The sequence below is a fragment of the Furipterus horrens genome, unplaced genomic scaffold, assembly GCF_987537825.1.
Source record: "Furipterus horrens unplaced genomic scaffold, mFurHor1.1.pri manual_scaffold_3, whole genome shotgun sequence".
Lineage (NCBI taxonomy): Eukaryota > Metazoa > Chordata > Mammalia > Chiroptera > Furipteridae > Furipterus > Furipterus horrens.
The window spans coordinates 862,014-881,221 of NW_028327173.1; the positions used below are offsets into that span (position 1 = coordinate 862,014).

The 19,208-nt window shown below is 64.6% G+C and overlaps 2 protein-coding genes across 3 annotated transcripts in view; one reads left to right on the plus strand and one right to left on the minus strand.

The window, feature by feature from the left end:
- PRKCZ (protein kinase C zeta) overlaps window positions 1–7,196 on the plus strand; it is a 66,334-nt gene extending 59,138 nt beyond the window's left edge. For both annotated transcript variants that reach the window (XM_090268472.1, XM_090268471.1), the window contains 3 exons: window positions 331–420; window positions 6,173–6,288; window positions 6,404–7,196. In XM_090268472.1, the coding sequence (XP_090124598.1) occupies window positions 331–420; window positions 6,173–6,288; window positions 6,404–6,491 (294 nt within the window). In that variant the 3' untranslated portion in view covers window positions 6,492–7,196. The remainder of the gene's footprint in view (window positions 1–330; window positions 421–6,172; window positions 6,289–6,403) is intronic.
- A 2,155-nt stretch (window positions 7,197–9,351) lies between these two features.
- FAAP20 (FA core complex associated protein 20) lies at window positions 9,352–12,275 on the minus strand. Its single transcript, XM_090271439.1, has 4 exons — window positions 12,189–12,275; window positions 11,822–11,963; window positions 11,442–11,731; window positions 9,352–9,455 (listed from the first exon to the last, which is right to left on the minus strand). The coding sequence occupies exons 1-4, from the start codon at window positions 12,248–12,250 to the stop codon at window positions 9,383–9,385; spliced, it is 567 nt and encodes a 188-aa protein (XP_090127565.1). The 5' UTR covers window positions 12,251–12,275; the 3' UTR covers window positions 9,352–9,382.
- Between the last annotated feature and the right edge of the window lie 6,933 nt (window positions 12,276–19,208).

The following is a 19,208-nucleotide window of genomic DNA, read 5'->3' on the forward strand; positions in this document are numbered from 1 at the left end:
CCTGTGGTGCGCGGGGCCCCGGCTTTGTGGGGGGCTGAGGCTGGGGCGCTGCGCTCCCAGGGCCGCCCCGGGGCCCTTCGGGGCGGGTGGGAGCTGCTTCCGATCCCAGTGCGCCCCGCGAGTCCTTGCTTCTTATTCGCACCCGACAGAACAGGATGACGGGAAGTGACCCCGAGACTCACAATGAGGAGGCCGCGGTGCTGGGCCGCGAGTGTGCCGAGGGGCCGGCCTCCCTGCGGCTCAGAGCAGGCGGCGCCCCGCCCAGTGTGGGCTGCAGGCGGGGCTTCTCTGCTCCAGCTGACGTGGCCTTATTCGCACTCTGACCCCTAGGACCCCAAAGAGAGGCTCGGCTGCCGGCCGCAGACTGGATTTTCCGACATCAAGTCTCACGCGTTCTTCCGCAGCATAGACTGGGACCTGGTAACACACCTCAGAACCCGAGCCCCGGCCCCGCGGGCGCCACCCTGGGTGGGGGTCGGAGGTCACATGTGACAGAACAGGGCGACAGAGGACCAGCTCGGTCCCTGGGGACGGTGCTCCTCGGTGACCCTGAGATCGCCGGGTCCCACGGGGAGCCCCGTGGTTCTGTGCGGCGTCACAAGTGGTGGCCGCCCAGGGGAGGGCAGCTCCTCGGCTCTCCTGTCGGCCGGTTTTCCGACGCCTGGCGCCGTCTGGTTCGTGGCAGGCCGTTCGGGCCAGCTTGAGTTTAGCGCTCCGGTTCCTGGTTGTAGGAGAACGGCACCTAGCGTGTTTGAGGAGCATGTGAACAGCTGCAGCTACTGAAACAGAACCGTTAGAACGTGCTGTTTTGGAGAAAAGGTCACATAGCTGATTAAGTGAGCGCTGGACTTGAGCTTGAACCAGATGTGAGGAAAGCGCCTCTGGGCAGACAGGCCACCCTCCTGTCGCTGCCACTGTCAGTGCACAGGACAGTCGTCCGTGCATTCGGGGGCTTCCTGGGACCTGGCCGGGCGAGGGAAGCCCCGCTGAGTGGTGTCACCGCAGAGCCTGAGGTCCCCGCAGCTGGGGCAGGCATGGGCGGCGGCAGAGCACAGGCCACCGGGGAGGAGCTTGCCTCCAGGTTTCTCCCTGAGCCGCGCCACGCCGCGGGCGCACGCAGAAGGGCCTGGACGCTGGCTGCTCTGCAACCCTGTCTGTGCGGCTCGCGCACACGCCCTCAGCTGGGGGCCCACACTCGTCTGTGACCCTTGACCCTGCAAGGTTAGGGTTCTGCCAAGTGCAGCTCCAGCACTGTCATGGCTCCAGCCAGATCATGGACCTTGGGGAGAACCTGGTGGCCGCGGCACCGTGTCCTTGGAAGGTGGCCGTGGGCACGTCTGGGCACTGTGTCCTTGCTGACAGCCTGTCCTTCGTGCAGGCTGAATGCTTTCATGAGTCGGGGTTCAGACCGACGGCCTGGGCGTGACAGCCACGGTGCAGACCCGCCAGGCGGCCTGGGGCATGTGTGGTGAAGAGGAACACGGTCCGGAGCGTGGAGCCTGGGGGACCTGAAGGGGTGTTTCTGGAGGGACGTGGAGACGGGAGGGGCAGAGCGTTCTGACCAAGTGGAGACGGGTACCTCTGCCCTCACAGGCACCCAGGGGCGTTCTGGGTGCTGGACGGCCGGGAACGTCCCCTCCTCGGCCCAGGCCTCACATCTCCCACCTGCCAGGCCCCCTGCTCCCTGAGTGCAGGCAGCTCTGAACGTCACACGATGCGTGTGTCCCTGCCTGAGCATCTGCGCTCAGTGGCCAGGCTTGGGTCTGCTGACTGTGCTTCTGCGTCAGGGTTTCTGGGGGTCTCTGGCCCCAGCAGTGGCGTTCTGCGTGGCATCTGGCTCTGTGCTGAACGCTCTGTGTGCTCCCGGCAAGCAGAGGATGAGGTGGGCCAGCGGGCAGCTCCGGGCCGGCCCGCCTGTGGCTCCCTGAGGCTGTTCTCGGTGTCTCTGCTCCTCTCGGGCCTGGGGTGCTTCCTTCCGCCTCTGGCTGCTGCACCTAAAGCCTCAGCATCTAAATTGTTTGAGGCCCATGGTCTTGTCCACATACCTGGGCCTCTGGTCCCGAACCGCCCCGCTGCCACCGCGGCCCAGGGCAGGGTCTGCAGGTTCCAGGACCCCGTGTTCCCGCTGCCACCCTAGAGGCCCGCCCCAGCAGGTCAGGGCTCTGCCGTGGCCGGCTGTCAGCTCCTGCAGCTCCGTGTCCACTGTGCTCTCGCTGCCTGTCTGCTCTCTGGGGATTTTAGGGAGAAGTTTGCTCTGTGTCCAGATTTCTTTAGCTGTCTTCAGGACGGTGGTTTGGGACAAGGTGTGCTGTCATACCGTGGCTCCACAGCCCCTCAGGGTCCCCAGCACAGCAGGCACGCTCTGCCACAGGCCCCTGCATAGCGGTGCCCCTCCCTGCCCCTGCTTCAGGCATCACTGCAGCACTGAAGGCCGGCCACCATGCAAACTCCCCCTGCCCCTGCCAGCGGCCTCTGTTTTTAAAAAATACTTTATTTTTAGAGAAAGGGGAAGAGAGGGAGAAAGAGAGGGAGAGAAACATCAGTGTGTGGTTGTATCTCACGTGCCCCCAGCTGGGGGGCCTGGCCCACAACCCAGGCCTGCGCCCTGACCGGGAAGTGAACCTGGCGCTCAGTCCACTGAGCCGCACCAGCCAGGGCAGCATCCTCTTCTTAATTTTTTTTTATTTTTATTTTCTTAAATATATTTTATTGATTATGCTGTCAGAGTCGTCCCAATTTTTTTTCCCTTCTCTCCCCTCTGCCTAGTACCCGCCTTCCCTCCAGCAATCCCACCCCCCTTAGTTCATGTCCATGGGTCGTGCATATAAGTTCTTTGGCCTCACCCTTTCCTATATTATTCTCAACTTCCCCCTATCTATTGTGTACCAACTGATTATGCTTCTTAGTCCCTGTACCTTTTCCCCATTTCTCTCCCTCCCCCTCCCAGCTGATAACCCTCCAAATGATCCCTACACCTAGGATTCTGTTCCTGTTCTGCTTTGCTTACTTTTTGTTTTTATTTTTTAGATTCAGTTGTTGATAGTTATGAGTTTGTTGTCATTTTAATGTTCACAGTTTTGATTTTCTTTTTCTTAAATAAGTCCATTTGACATTTCATATAATAATGGCTTGGTGATGGTAAACTCCTTTAACTTTATCTTGTCTGGGAAGCACTTCACCTGCCCTTCCATTCCAAATAACAGCTTTGCTGGATAGAGTAATCCTGGTTGTAGGTCCCTGCTTTTCATCCCCTTGAATACTTCTTGCCAGTCCCTTCTTGCCTGCAAAATTTCTTTTGAGAAATCAGCTGACAGTCTTATAGGCACCCCTTTGTAGGTAACTCTCTGCTTTTCTCTTGCTGCTTTTAAGATTCTCTCTTTATCTTGAACCTTTGGCATTTTAATTATAATGTGTCCTGGTGTGGTCCTCTTTGGGTCTAGCTTGTTTCGGACTCTCTGTGCTTTCTGGACTTGTATGTCTATTTCCTTCGCCAAATTAGGGAGTTTTCCTTCATTATTTTTTCACATAAGCTTTCCATTTCTTTCTCTTCCTCTTCTTCTGGCACCCCTATGATTTGGATGTAGGTATGTTTAAAATTGTCCCAGATGTTCCTAAGCCTTTCCTCTTTTTTTTTTTTTTTCAATCCTTGTTTCCTCATTCTGTACCGGTTGACTTTTTTCTTCCTTCTGTCCCAAATCATTGATTTGAATCCCGATTTCCTTCCCTTTATCATTGGTTTTGTGTGGATTTTCCTTCATTTCACTTAGCATAGTCTTCACTTCTTCCCTTATGCGTTTGCCGTACTCAAGCATATATATCAAGCTTGTGAGCATATTTATCACCAGTGTTTTGAACTCTGCATCTGTTAGGTTGGCTACCTCCTCATCTGTTAGGTTGGCTATCCCCTCATCACTTAGTTCTCCCACTGGAACCTTGATCTGTTCCCCCTTTTGGGCCATACTTCTCTGCCTCCTCATCTTGACAGGCTCCTGTGTGTGTTTGCCTCTGTGTCTTAGGCAGAGCTGTCACACCTGTTACACTGTAAGGGGCGGAGCCTTAGGTATTTGGCAGTGCAGGGCGACCTGTTTCACCACGTTGTGGCACTGTGTGTGGGGGAGGGGTCTGAGAGGGAACAATGCCACTTGCTCAGCACTCGCCCCTTTTCTAGGCACTTCCCCAACTCCCATATGGGACTGGCGCCCCTCTAGCTGCTGCCCTGGCCATCGTTCCAAGAGTGGGTGGGTCTGCGGACCTTTTAGGACTGTGGGGGCCCTTTAAACAAGCGGACTCTGCTGAGAGACCAGCAGTTTCTGCCTCCGACCCAACCCTCACGGGTCTGCACAGTCAGAAGCCATGAGGCTTGATTTTCCCTGGTGCTGGGACCGTGAGCTGTGTGGTCTGGTCTGGTGCTGGGAGCGCTCCCCAGGTGTCCCTCCTGACTTTTTAAAACATGTGACTGCGCTTTCCTCCGACCTGCCACTGCCGCCACCAAACCGTGTCCTCTCCGTCCTGGCTCCGCCCCTCCTGTCTGGATGAGTATTTCTTCTTTGTATCTTTGTTTGTTGGACTTCATGCAGCTTGATTTTCTGGAACTTCTGGTTGTCTCTAGTTTTGAGGCAGTTGTATTCCTTCTTAGTTGTAGAGGGAGACTCAGTGTGTCTTTCTGGGCCTCCATCTTGGCTGGAAGTCCCCAGGATCCTCTTTTAAAAAAAACACAACAGCTATTATTTTCAGAGAGAGGAAGGGAAGGAGAAAGAGAGGGATAGAAATGTCGACCCGTCTCACTTGCGCCCCAACCAGGGATCTGGCCCGCAGTCCAGGCTCGTGCCCTGACCAGGGTCAGAACCAGCGACCTCTCGGTTTGCGGGACGATGTGCAGCCCACAGCGGTCAGGGTCGGGCATCCCCTTTCTGGTGCCCTGCGCATGGCTGAGCGTGGCCTGCACAGAGATGTCCCCGAGGGCAGCACTGAGCCTGTCCCCGGCGTTTTTTGTTGCTGTTGCTCTTGCTGTTTTGCAGTTTATACCTTGTGCTTGACAAGCAGCAATTAGTTCTTAGCACATTCACTGCCGGTCGGGTTTTCGAAGCAGTGACGGGCGGGTGGCCCGGGCCGCACTGCTGAGCCTGGTGTCGCCGTGCGCACCCAGCATCTCCGTCTCCTTCACAGCGTGTCCTGGGTCCCTGAGTGCCCGTCGGGCAGCCTCCTGAGCCTCCTCCGTGGATGGCGACCACAGTCACCGCCTCCCCTGGGGCCTTTCCCGCGGGAGTCCTGCTGCGTGCTGGGGGAAGGGAGGCCTGCCCGCTGCCCTGACTGAGGAAGGCGGAGGTGGCATGGGCCTGGGCCACGTTCCGGGGCGGGGCTTGTACAGCCCCCGGGAGCGCTCAGCTGCACCCCTTCCTGGTCCTCCTGCCCTTTGCTACCATGTCCCTTACAGCAGCCGAGGCCTGAGGCAGGCTGGGTGGGCTAGGACACGCCCCCGTTCCACTTCTTACCGGAAAATGCTGCCCACTGACAGAGGGCGTGGGCCTTGCAAGGAAACAGCCGTGGATGATGGGAACACCTCGTGTCCTGAACACTCCCCCGGCTGCGGGCGACCCGCGCTGCCTGCAGGGGCTGCCATCCCTCTGTGTCCCCTTCCTGGTGTCCTCTCAGTGACAGAAGAGGGACACACCTCCACCCGTGGCCTGGCTCTGGGCACTGCCGGTGACCGGCTGCCACACTGGCTGTGCTCCGTGCCCGCCTGCTCCCGGAACATGCTCGTCCCGTGGTGTCATGTCCTTCCCCAGCTAACCCAGCAGGACCCGTGTGTGTCCTGACAGGTCCCCACAAGCTCCAGCTGTCTCAGTCTCCCTGGCCCTGTGTGTGTTGCTGAGCTGGTCTTCCTGACCACTCGGGGCAATGGCGCATGGGGACGCAGCTGGGGGCGTCTTGGTATCGGCTGGGCCGCCACTGCCCCGTTACTTGGGGCCTTGAGCTGCTTCCACTTCCACTTCCATCTTGGGCGGGGACTTGAGGCCCCGGGGGGCGGGTGTCTGTGGTTTGGCACCTTCCTGGCCGCGCTCAGGGCCCTCGTGTCTCAGGCACGTGGAATCACCAGGCGCCTTCTGGCTGCGGTCTGTGGAGCTGGCTGAGGGGACGCCCAACACTGACGTGACCTCTCGCGTGCCCCCAGCTGGAGAAGAAGCAGGCGCTGCCGCCCTTCCAGCCGCAGATCACCGACGACTACGGCCTGGACAACTTCGACACGCAGTTCACCAGTGAGCCCGTGCAGCTGACCCCCGATGATGAGTAAGCCCAGGGCTGGGGTGGGCGGGGCGCGACGCGGGGACACCCGTCCTGCACAGGGTGTGATGGGAGGGTCGGAGGGCAGCCCTGGAGCTGTGCCCTCTGCCTGTGCCCGCAGGGACGCCCTCAAGAGGATCGACCAGTCCGAGTTCGCAGGGTTCGAGTACATCAACCCGCTGCTGCTCTCCACCGAGGAGGCCGTGTGACGCACGCGCGTGGCCACGCCTGCCAACGGCCGTCCTCCTTCCCCGCAGTGCACGCCCGCGCGCCAGGGAGGACGCTGCTGCCGAGACCGCGCCCGGGCCGCTGGGCGCCTCTCGGGGCAGAGCCGCCTCCCAGCGGCCCGCAGGCAGCTTCGCGCCGGAGGACTTGGCCCCTGGTGCCTGCATCGCGGAGGCCCCGCGGGGACCGCGTCCGAGGGAGACACTGTCCCGCGATTCCGAAGGTGCACACTTTCCACAGAAACAGAACTGACCCGCTCCACCGGGAGACTTCCCTGTAATGCCCTGGGAATAAAGCGTTCGATGGTGTAGACGGCGCCTTGCTGCCTTTGTTCCGCCGGGGCCGGGCCGGCCTCGCACAGGAGCGCAGTGTGTGCGGTGGGCTGGGGACGGGAGTTGAAGTGCCTGCGATGAAGAATTTTTACAAACGTGGAACATTTTCTAAGTCCTGGTAAGTTCCTGTTGTTAACATTTAACAAATATTTTCATACTGAGCACGGAAGTTGCCGTGGAGCCCGCGCTCCGCCCTCCGTCCCCGACGTGCCGCGGCCCCGCCAGCGTGCTGGACGGGGACGCGGAACACTGGTGGGAGAGATCCTAACATGTCGCTCACCAAAGCACCATGGACCAAAAATGAAAAGAAAGAAAGAAAAACTAAATCTGCCTGAAATATATTTCTGAAAACACTAAGTGGTGCCTGCATGATGTCTTGTGTCTCGGATCTGAGTGGGGAGACGTTCCGACCAGGCAGTGATGCTCGGGATTAGAAGGTGTAAGCCGCGTGTGTGACGGCCTCGCTGTCCCGTGAAACCCCGCAGACACCAGCCTCCCCAACCCAGCCTGCCTGTGGCTACCTGCGCAGGGGCACGTGCCACCGGGTCACCCCCATAGGTGAAGGGGCAGCTTGAAGCCCAGATGGAGATTTCTAGAAAGAGGTAAATCACCTGGGTTTTTAAGTCCCTAACACGATAGCTGGGGTGCAAGCGCAGCCAGCAGGCTCCTTAGACACCAAGGCCCTGACCACCCACCACACCCGTCCCTCCTTGGCAGGTGGGGCCCGCTCCCTCCTGTGCGGCTGGCGGTTTGGGCAGATCATGCGGAGAACAGTGAAAAACGAAGGAGTTGCTGCCTGAGCGTTCAGCTCTGCGGGCCTCGGCGCAGCCCCGGGCCCCAGCACACCCACGCGGGCTTCTCAGGGCCCTGGGCGCTAGGACAGGGATGCCAGGCTCTCCGATCCTGTCCCCGTCCCCGTCCCCGAGGTCCCTGGCCCCTGACCCGGGTTGCAGAGCAGCTCTTATGGACCACAGAGACTTCTGTCAACCAGACCCAAATGTCACCAGGAAGACCTGCCTCCAGACCCAGATGCGGGCGCATGGGGTCCGAGAACCATCCCTGGGCCTCAGCAGCTGTGCCATCACTCATGGGCGCTGCGCAGTGCCCCGCCACGCCGGGAGCCGCCCGAGTGCCCTTCGGCCCGTGGGCTGCCTGCTGCGCTGGCTGACGGGCCGCGTCTCCTCTGCAGCCGGGAGGCGTCCAGGTTGAGGCCATTTCAGGGTCGGGGGTCATGATCTGGTGGCTTCTGTGCAGAGCGTGCATGCGACACTGTGCTCACACTGATAGGAGCGTCCCGCGCAGCCGCCTGCCTCACTGGGGGACGAAGGCAGAGGGCGTGTCCGCCCGAGCTGGCCCACAGCCCGTCAGCACACGTGTGGCTGTTCTGTGAGCAGGGCCGTGGCCCAGGGTCCCCGTGGGCTGCTCTGTTCCTGCGCAGCAATTAAACGCCTTCACAGAAATGCTGCTCTCGTTTTCTTTAGGAGGTGGCGAGTCCAGGCAGCACAGCTTTTTGAAGCCACTTTAAAAAATAGACTTTATTAAGCTGTTTGGGTTCACAGCAAAATTGAGGAACAGGTACAGGGACTTCCTGTCTGCTCCCATCACAGTGCTCCCCTGTACAATGACCCCACAGAGGGCACGTGTGTCACAGCAGACACGCCACCATCACCTAGGATCCCCGCTTACCTCTGGGCAGCGCACATCCCGTGGGCATGGACATGTGTCCACTGTGACAGGTGACATACAAGTCTCACGCCTGCACTCCACCTGTCCCCTCTTCCTACCGCCATCCCCACAGCCCTGCCTTTTCCAGACTCAGTACCAGTTACACAGGCTGCGGCCTCGCAGGCCGGCGGCTTTCACTTTGTAACTTTCATTTAAGGTCCCTCCCTGGGTTTTCAGGGCTGATGTGGGGACATTTTCAGAGGAACACGGGGGCATCTGCAATTCACCTTAAGGTTCCGTATCAAACGCCCCACCCGCCGCCAGCGCATGCGGCCGCCGTGGCGTGGCGGGAGAGGGTGTCGGCCTACGCTGGGGCAGAGCCCAGATCACTCCCCGATCCCGGCAGACCCGGGAAGCCGGCCCGAGGCTGAGGCTGTGGCCACCGGGCCCGCCCGCCACCCCCGGCGCTGGGCAGATGCCTGTCCCTGAACTCTGTCCGAGGGAAGGCTGCGGACTGCTGGTCTCCCCTCTGGGACTGACAGCGGCTGCAGAAGGGACACGTGCACCTGGGGGATCGAAACGCGGCTGAGAACTGCGTGGAGTCAGCCTGCCACCTGGATGCAGACGGGCCACCTGGGTGCAGAGGCCCAGTTCAGCCAGAGAAGAGGTCCGCGCCCCGGCCCAAGCCGCCTGCTGAGGGGCTGGTCGGGGTTCTGATGACAGCAAGTCACTGCTGAGCGGAGGCCAAGGCCGGGGTCCCGACGGGAAGGGCCGTGGAGGGAGCCGGTCAGGGACACGCTGCGGAGCACAGCTTCAGCCCTCCCTGGCGGTGCCGGTGCCGGCAGGGCCGTGGTCCCCGCACGGACGGGGCGGGCAGTTCACCACGCCACGTCCTCCGTGCTGCCCGCCAGGCACCGTGCGAGGTGGCTGTCGATGTCCAGCTGGCCCAGCCTGTGAGGAAGAGGAGACGGTCACGCACGGGGAGGGAAGCGCTGCCACATGGAGGAGCACCTGGCCGGAGAAACCCCGCTGACGGTCTTGGGGCCGGTGAGAAGGGAGCAGAGGTCTGGGGGGGGGCCGCACTGACTAGGAAAGGCCGTCCCAGGCCCTGCCCTCAGGTCAGGAGCTCTGAGTGCATCCTGGACACGGGACAGCAGGAGGCCGCGGGGACACGCACTGGTCTGAGTGCGCGGCCGTGGCCTGGCGCCCACTCAGCTTCGGAGTCGTGGCTCCTGGGGCACTCCTCAAAGCCAAGGCTGAGCTGCCTTGCCCACGGCTTCCCCACAGCAGCGGAGAGGCCACCTCAGACCACCCCAAGCACCCTGCAGAACCCCCCCGACGCCCTCGCTGCCCTCAGGGACTCCCAGGGCCATGACCAAATGGCCTGTCCCTCGGGCCACAGGGTTGTAACGCTGAACCTGCAGTGCCTCCCTTTGCTGCAAAGCGCATGCCGAGGGCCACCAGGAGGGACAGGACCGGCCTCTCACCAGGCCAGGCCCACAGCCAACTCCCAGGGCCAGTGCCCTTCCTGAAATTCCGTTTGAGGGGGAGCTGCTCCGACTCCCGGGGCCGAGCCAGTTTTGGTGGCCTTCTGCGGCCTTCTCGGTATTTGCGGACCCCGGCCCGTGTCCTGAAGTCCCTGTAGCCACTCAGCCTATCCTCAGAACCAGCCCCTCCCACGCTGCCTCCAAGGCTGCCGAAGAGTCTCAGGTCTGGACCCAGGCCATCCTGTCCAGCGTTTCCAGGCGGCGCCCCTGGGTGTGGGGGCGCCTCTGAGATCCCTTCCGACCGCCCCCCAGGACAGCACTCAGTCTCGGCCGGACCCGCCTTCTGCAAGTGTCACAACACCCCTGCCTCCCAGTCAGTCTGACACCCAGTGCCCGGGGCTTGGGAGTCGGTACTGCAGCTCAGAGGGACCCCGAACCACCAGCAGAGACGGGAGGCCGGAACCGTACAATGCAGGTCTGCAAATATCCTGCCAGTCCTTCCTCCTGTGGGCACGGCCGGGGACCCTCCCGCCCAGCCCAGCCCATGGGGGCTTCACCGGCACCCAGGCCCCACCTGGGGACAGCCACTGCCGCACCCAGCCAACCCGCTCCAGCTGAAGGGGTGCTGCCTGTGCTGGGGGGCGGGCACAGTGAGACGACAGCCAGGAAGAGCCTTGGTTCTGATGTCCGAGGGGATTTTATCTCAGAACGCGCCATGTCTGACCACCTTCCTGGGCAGGTTTCGTTCTGAATGTTCGGATCACTGGCTTAAAGGGTGTCTCGTCATCAGCTGTGGATTCTGGAACCCACGCCCTGCACCCTCCAGGGCCGTGGCTCATGAGCTCCGGGTCTCCTGGCCACATGAAACCTGGAGCAGGTCCCATTCCAAACCCGCTGTCCATTCACTGTGTCCCACCAAGGTCCCCCCCACCATCCTGGCCCCATGAACCCCACCCACGGCTGTGTCCCCAGCTGTGTGGCACCCAGCCCACACACCGAGCGATTTGAGTTTAACATCTTAACAAAGTTGGATTCCATCCCCTACTTAAAATAAGGTATAAGACACATATTGGGTTTTTTAAAAATATAAAAGGAAAGACCTGTAGAGACAAGTCTTCTATTTTAAGACCTCCAGCCCGCCCCTGAGAAGGCACTGGTGGGGGGACCTCTCGGTGACCCGCAGCCCACCGGGTCGGTCAGGCAGCCCGCTGGGAGCGGGAAGAGCCCCCCGCCCCTGCTGCAGGGCCTGCCGGGGCTCTCGGCCGGTGGGTCCCCACGCCCACACCTGTGCCCTCCGGCTCATCTCCACAGTCACGCCCTCCACCACCTTCGCATGCGGGAGGTCACTCCCAAAGGCCAAAGCCGAGCCCAGGCACCTCGCGGCCTTCCGGAAGGGGCTGGGGTCCCCGAGTGAGAGCCGAAGGGGGAGACCCAGGGCAGGTGCACTCACCCGCGGGCGAAGGCGGCCTGGCACATGGGGCAGCTCTGCAGAGCCTGCCCCCCGGCCACCGCCGGCTGCTCCTGGGCGCCCAGGGCTCCGCCGGGCTCGGGCGCGGCGCATGCTGGCGGGGACCGGGCGGGGGACCCCCGCTGGCCGCCGGCCCCGCGGAGCACCCGGTAGGAGCGGCCGGGGCCCTCTCCTCTCGTCGGGGCGGGCGGGAAGGGCGTCCAGGAGAAGGTCTCGGATCCCACGGTGAAGAGCTCCGGAGACGCGGCGCGCTCGGGGTCCCGCCCGGGCGTCTGCGAAACCGGGTTCGGGCGGGGTCAGCGGCGCCCCGGCCGGAGGTCCCCGGCCCCCAGGCGGCCCCGGCGCGCGCACCCGGCCCCCACCTGGCCCGGGAAAGCGGGCAGCGGCGGCGGCTCTCCGTCCTCGTTCGCGTCCGCGCTCACCGCGCGCAGCAGCTCGGCCCACAAGCGCGCGCGCTCGTCGCCGTCCTGGAGGGACCCCGGGCGGGGGCTCGGGGGCCTGGGGCTGCGAGGGGAGACAGCGGAGGGGAGACCCAGCGGTGGGGCAGGCGCGCAGGGTACGGGGGGCAGCAGGGGGGCCCCCCGGCCGCGGAGGGCAGGACCCGAGGGGGCGTGGGGCGGACGCAGCGGGGAAGCACGTGGGGAAGGACCCCGGCCACAGCCCGCCCGGGGGACCCTGGGCTGTCAACCGCGACCGGCCCCCGGCCCCTGCCCCTGCCCCCGGCCTCACTCGCTCCCCGAGGGCGGCCTCCGGCGGCTCAAACGAAGCCGGGACCTCCGCGCCGCCTCCATCCGCCCCGAGCCCGCGCGTCCGGCGGAAGTGAGCGACCACTTGCCGGGACCCCGCCCCCGGTCTGGCTCCGCCCACAAGGCGGCCCCGCCCCTCCCGGCCCCGCCCCCGGCCCCCACTCTCGGGCCTCCAGGTGGCCTCCCCGCTGTGACACTGTCAGAGCATTCGGTGTCCCGACTCCAACCTTGGGGGAGACGGAGGCCAAGATTCCTTCCTGCAGCACGGAGGTGGGGCCGGGGGAGGCCGAGGGGGGTGGGCATGACCCTCCACCGGGTCCGCCGCGGGCCTGGGGTCTGCAGAGGCCTCGGGGAACTTGGGCAGGAGGTCGCGCTGGGCCGCCCGCCGATCGCCCCCGTTAGAGCCCGGGCGCGCGGGCTCTGCCACCTCCCACCGCGCTGCTGGGACAGCCTGGGCCCCAGCCCCCCCTCTGCAGACCCGCTGGCCTTCCCAGGACGTCCCCGTGTCTTTACAAAAGGGAGGAGCTCGGTTTCATTAACGAAGAAAAACAGAAGCGAGGTGACAAAGTCCAGGTGACCAGCCCAGGTCTTGCGCGGGGCGCCTTGGGCTGCAGGCTCTGAGGGGCTTCTCTGAGTCCCGGCCCAGGCAGCCCACCCAGCGGCCAGGCCACCGGCCACTTGGTGGCAGCAGAGGCCCAGGCACCCGCTGCTGCGCGGACACCGCGGAGCCCTTGCCCAGAGCGCCCAGAGGGGACCCTGGGGCAACTCCACCCGGCTGGGCTATACAGGGGGCTGGTGTCGGGCAGCAGTTCTCGGGGAACACGAGCAGATGTCACTGGGGCGCTGAGACTTCGCCATTTCTGCTTTGGGGCTCTGCTCTGCACCCCGCTTCTGCAGGGGCTCCCTGAGCGCTGCCCAGCCTCCTCACCTCAGCCCCTCTCCACGTCACAGTCCCACCTCCTCCAAGCCCCAAGTCTGGGCACCCCCAGCCCAGGGCCCCCTGCGCGCAGGCCACTCCAGTGAGCGGTCGTCCTCCTAGGACACAGATGGGCCCCCACCCGGCTGCCAGTGCCGACTGCGGGGGGGGGGGGGGCGGGCACTCTCCCACTGTTCCCTGGGCACCCGTCTGCCTGCGCCAGGGACAGATCAAGATGCTGGAGACCCCAGGGGAACAAGACAGGGTCTTGGGCCCCAGAGTCTCCCACCAGCTGGGAGATGCCTCTCCCCTGCGTGGCGCTGCTATAGCAGGAGCGCCTGGGGCCCCTGGACTGGTGACCCAGGCCTGGGCCCGCTCCCGGGTGTGGGGGCGCCCCGCTATGGCACATGGCGGGTGCCAGCTGTCTGAGGACTCCCAAGCAGCTGTGCCTGGGGTTCCCTGACCAGGTCCTGGCGGGTGCTGGCTTCAGGCCTTTCCTGGAAGTGTCACCACACTTCTGCCAGCCGGCCGTGGGGACTTCCAGGAGGAATGGCGCCAGTCCTCCCCAGGACAGAGGGAGGCCCCGCCAGGCCTCAAACAGCCAGTGTGTGCCCGGCGCTTGGCCATGCCAGGGAGCCGTGGGGACAACTGGGTGTGGAGCTGCTGCTCCTAAACGGCCTAGGACGGAGCACCCAGGTCCTGAGCACCCCGGCCACTGGGGCCCCCTCCTCTACAGACCCCCAAGGCCTGTGCCCTGCAGAACAGGAGCGGGAGGCCTCAGCTGGACCCGGGACGCCGCCTGGTAGGAGGGCCGGTGGCCAAGGCACAGAAGGGGCACCTGACCTCCTTTGGCCTTCGCCGCCCCAAAGGGCCTCATTTTCCTTGGCTTCCAGGGGAGGGGACCCCGACCCCCGGCCAGGCCTGTGCCAACCAGTGGAACAGAGGTCCTCCGGGCCCTGGCACTCGGGAGGCGGGACCAGCGCAGCGTGCACATCACGGGGGCTTCTCCTGTCTGGTTTCACCCGGCTGCTGGGGATTCACATCCCCCAGCATCACTGGGACCTGCAGCCTGGGGTGCTTCCCGGGATGACAGAGCTGGGGCCACGCTGAGCCAGGCGCAGCAGGTGCGGGCGCGAGGCAGGAAGCCCCCAGCCCCTCCGCCACTGCTTTCCGACAGCTGCAGCCCCGCCCCGGCCTCCCAGGGACCTCCTGGAGGTGGAAGGGGCTGCTGCGGGCCCTGCAGCCGCCCTCAGCCCAGCAACCCCACTGTCGTGAGGGAGAGGCGGGGGCCCTGGGGAGCCGGAGGGACTTTCAACGTTGAACTTGATGAAGAGGCTCATGCTTTCCAAGCCATCTGCTGCGGTGACAGACACGGAGCTTTATCGGAAAAAATAATTTCTGATCGGGACGATGCTGGCGCTGCCGGAACAAGTCCGTACAGGTCGAGACTCCTGTTTGCGAGGACGACTCCTCGTTCTGCAGGAGGCGCGCTCTCCCTCCCCTGAGGCTGTTAGAGGGGGCAGGGGTCGGCCCACCCTGCGGACGAGGAGCTGCCCAGCCCTGGGCCCTCGCTGTGTGCTCTGGCCTCGTCCCATCCAGACGGTGGTAGATGATGAGCCAGCCCCACTCCAAGGCACCTGGCCCAGAATCAGGGTGCTGTGTGTGGCTGCCTGTCCAGGCCCCATCCCTCCCCGGCACCTTCCTCTCTGAAGGAGCAGGTATCTCAGCCCCTGGCGTCCTCAGAGCCAGGGTGTGAACGGTCTCCTGGCTCCCGTGGTGGGTGGAGGGACAGGTGTGCCTCTGACACAGCAGGGGCCCGGTCCAGAGCTAGCGGGGTGGTCCAGGCCCCACTTTGTTTCCCCACACCCTTCTTTGATTTTAGGGGGTCAGTTCTGCCATCCAGCAGGGTTAAGATGGCTCGGGCAGCAGGACCAGACCCTTCCAACATCCAAGGGAAACCCCAGCAGGCACACGCTGTCAGCTCAGAGGGGGCGGGTGGGGCAGCACCCATTCAGGGCGCCGACCCTGCCCGATTGCCAGGTGAGGGTGGCCCCGAGCACTGGGCGACCTCCTTCCTGGAGCCCAGCCTTCTGAGGCTCCGCCGCACCTGCCTGCTGTGTGTGCCAGGCAGGCCAGCCCGCCCGAAGCCAGGCAGGGGCACCTGCGGGTGTGTGAGTGCCGGGCACACAGGCTGGATTGGATCGGTTGCCGGGGAAACAGTGGAGATCTGAGGGCAGCAGCCATGTGCGGGGCCTCCCAGCGGTGCCGGAACCAGGGGCACCTTCTCACGCTGCAGGGGGTGGGCACCGACGGCCGGGACCGCCAGAGGGCAGCTGGAGGGCAGCGGGCGAACGCCAAGGGCCAGCACAGCCTGAGCCCCAACTCTGGGAGTCAGAAAGCCAAGGGGCAGCTGGGAGGGGGCTGGCGAGAGAGACAGTGGCCACCCGCTGTCTCCTGGAGAGTCACCCTCTCCCAGCATTCGCAGTGAGGTCCCCACCTCTCCCACCCTCCGCGTCTGCTCTCCCTCCCTCAGCCACTTGGTCCTTCTTCTGTCCCCATGTCCCTGGCCCGGGCTGCTGCCCATGCTGGTCTCCTCCCCTGAGGTGGAAGCTCCTGATGACCCCGGGACTCTGCTCTGACCCCCACCCCCCGCACCGAGAAGCCCCACCGGCAGCCCATCGCTCTCCTGGGCTTTCCTGCCCACCCCCGCGGGAATTGAGGGGCTGGGGTGCTGTCTGACTTCCCAGGGGGGTGGCCTGCATGCTGCCCCCCATGGGGACCCCAGAGCCTCAGGGGGCCAGCCGACCAACCCTGAGTGAGAGGGAGGCCACCTCGGGCAGTGTCCTGAAGGAACGTAAGTCCCCCCAAATCCATGTCCTTTCAGAGCCGGCGAAAGCAACCTTACCTGGAAATGGGGTCTTTGCAGGTCAAACCCCCGTGAAGATGGGGCTGTGCTGCATTGTGTGCGGCCCTTGCTGCGGCGTGTGGGGTCCTCGTCTGAAGACGGGTGCTGGACACACGCAGAGACTGGGGTGATAGAGCCATAAGCCAAGGGACACTGGGGCCACCAGGTGCTGGAAGAGGCCGGAAGGAGCCTTGCCTAGACCGTGAGGAGAGCGCTTGGCCCGCGACCTCCGGGCATCACGTGGGGGCTCTGGGGCTTCTCGGAGCCGAGTCGCCGCCCCAAGTGCAGCTTGGAGACCCTGTGCGGCCAGGGCGGGGGCACCTAGGGCTCCTGAACCCACTTCTCTGGCCCCTGTGTCCTGTCGACCGTCCCCCAGTGCTGGGGGGGCTGGGAGGTGGCCCCACAGAGGGCGGGCTCAGCCTCAGCCACCCGCGTCTCCGGGCTGGCAGGGAGGCCTGCATCTCTGCCCCAGAGGAGCAGCTTCGCCCCCCCCCCCCATCCGCCAACTCCTTACAGCCAGGTCTCCACTTCCTGAGACCTCCCCTGTCCCTGCCCCTCTAGGCCCAACCCCGTGGCCCTGGAGCCCCTCGGTGGCACTCCCATTTCTAGGTGGGGGGGGGTCTGGGGTGGAAAGCTCCGTCTCCTTCCCTGAGGGCCTCCTTGGTGTGTGGGGGGGCTGTCCTTGTCCTGGGGCACCTGGCATGCTCCTGGTGTGATCCAGAGGGTGCGGTCTCCAGCAGAGGAGCCCCTGGGACGCCCCGCCTCCCCCTCTTCCCTGCCCCCCGCCCCTCCCCCACCCTCCCCCCTTTCCTCACAGGGCACAGTAGCCACAGCCCCGCTCAGCCCAACAGAGAGCCCGGTCAGGGGTCAGCTGACGCCATCTGACCTCCTTGGCAGTGCGAGGGAAGGTCTCTGGGGCAGGCGTGGTGGGTGCCAGCGGGAGGGGGCCCCTGCCTCCCACGCTTTCCCGCGGGCCAAGCTCCTGGGTCGGGTCACCTGCCTCTCCTCTGGGTGACCTCTGTCCCGTTTTGAGGGGTGATAAGCGACATCCGTCGCTGTCTGAGGCAAACGTCTGAGCCCCCACATTGCAGAGGTTTCAGCCACTGTATCTTCTCACAGAGACACAATGAAGAGGAGAAAGTTTTCTCCTGCCCTGTCCTGCGTGGCTCAGTGGGCACATTGTCCCGTAAACCGAAAGGTCGCCGGTTCGAGTCCCAGTCACGTCACGTACCTGGGCCGCGCTGTCTCTCTCTCGCATCTATGTCTCTCCCCCTTTCCCCCCCCCCAAATCAATAAATGTGTCCTTGGGTGAGGATTAAAAAAAGTTTTCTTCTTACAAAGAGAACGCTAAGGATCCGCCTCTGAGCCTCCTGGGCTCCTTGAGGGCCCCGTGCAACCAAGGGTCACAGGGCCATCAGCCTGGACACAGTGAGGGTCGCCAGCCCCGGGAGAGGATCTCCGTCCCCACTTCCACTTGCCAGGTTCAGGGCAGGCAGCTGGTCGGGGCGTGACGGTCCGTTGTCCAGTCCAAGGCAGCAAGAGGGGGCAGGCAGCCGTCCGCCCAGAGACCCCTCGGCCTCACTGCCAGGACCCTCCAGGAGGCAGAAGCAGCACACGGACCCCCAGACTCCGCTGGCTCCCATCGCCCTGGGCCGGGGCCCCCAGGGGTGCTGAGCTGCTCCTGCCTGCCAGCCCGGCAGCCCCTCCAGCAGCTCCCCGAGGCACCCCCACACTGGCCGGGCCTGCGCTCCCGTCCTGCTGCCCCCAGCCACCCCCTGCGCCCACGCCCGGCCGCCACCTCTGCAGGTCCCTCGAGCACCCTCAGGCCCTCTGGCCCCTCAGAGGAGGAGGTTGGGGAGGAGGAGGAGCAGGAAGCTGGGGAAGCCCCAGAGGTGCGGGAGCACAGGGGGGGCCGGGGAGGGGCCGGGCAGGGCCAGGGACAGGCCTGGGACACGTGACTTGTGGGCCATGCTTCGGAGCCCAGCCCCCACAGGCAGTGGCACCTCCCAGGACAGTGGCACGTCCCCACGCTGCTCCACGGCTTTGAGCCCCCGGGTGGAGCTGCGGAGGGCCCACCAGCGGTCCCACCACGGTGGCTCTGGGGCCCGGGACAGCCCAGCGGTACCTCGCCCCACCGCCAACCCCTTCCTCTGTGGCCCGGGCTTCTCTGTGGCCAAACTCCCCTCACACGGTGCCACCGCGGCTGAGCCAGGCAGTCCCAGAACCACGGCGCGCGGGCGGGGCCCCGCACCCTCCTCCTGTCGGCCCAGCCCGGCACTGGCCACTCACCCCTCCAGGGAGGGCAGCGCAGGACGCTGAGGCCTGGGCTGCCCCTCACCCCCAGCTCGGGCTGGCCGGTGCCCCCAAGGCCCTGCCAGGGCTCCAGGGTCCCCCATTTCTCAGAACCCAGCAGATGGCAGATGCTGAGGCTGTGCCCGGGCCTGAGTCGGCAAACCGCTGGGTCCCCCCGCCCCTGCCCTGTGGGCAGCCCCGCCGGCCAGCAGCTCACCCTGCGTGCTCACTCCGGGGCCTGCGGGGAGCTGACGGCCCCTCGTCCTGGCCCTGGGGCAGTGAGCACCCTGCTGGGGCTGGAGCTGGGGTAAGGGCTGTCCTGCCGCAGCAACGGCCTTGCCGACCAAGCAGCCCGCCCCAGTGGCCCTGCGCCCGGGTCCAGGTAGGGGAGACCAGCCCGGGGTGGGCGGAGGGTAGGGCAGCTCCTCCCAACTCCAGCGCTCAGGTGCCCCCACCGGCTGCTCCCAAGCCCCTGAGGGAGCGGATGTCCCACCCAGGCTGCGCCGCCCAGCTGCCCTCTCAGCACGTGCCGTGGTCAGCTTCCCCAGGCCCACACCCACGGTCCTCTGACGTGCGGCCAGCCACAGTGGTGGGTGTCCCTCGGTGTCCCCAGGCCTGGGTGCCTGTCCTGCTAGCATCACAAGCTTGTGCCTGGCTCATGGGTGACCCTGAAAGGAGCTGCAGTAACCGGCCGCCCTGCATCTCCTAGGTGACACCTTCTTTGAGGGAGATGTACCCTGCTGGGGCCAGTGCTGGGCGGCCTGAGGCACAGGGAGCCAGGCACCCACCGTGCTTCAGGAAGGGTGCTGCTGAGGTCTCCGTCTTCCCTGGGCTTCCACCGGCCCGCAGCTATGGGGACCCCGCAGGGACAAAGAGGGGCCCCAGATGCT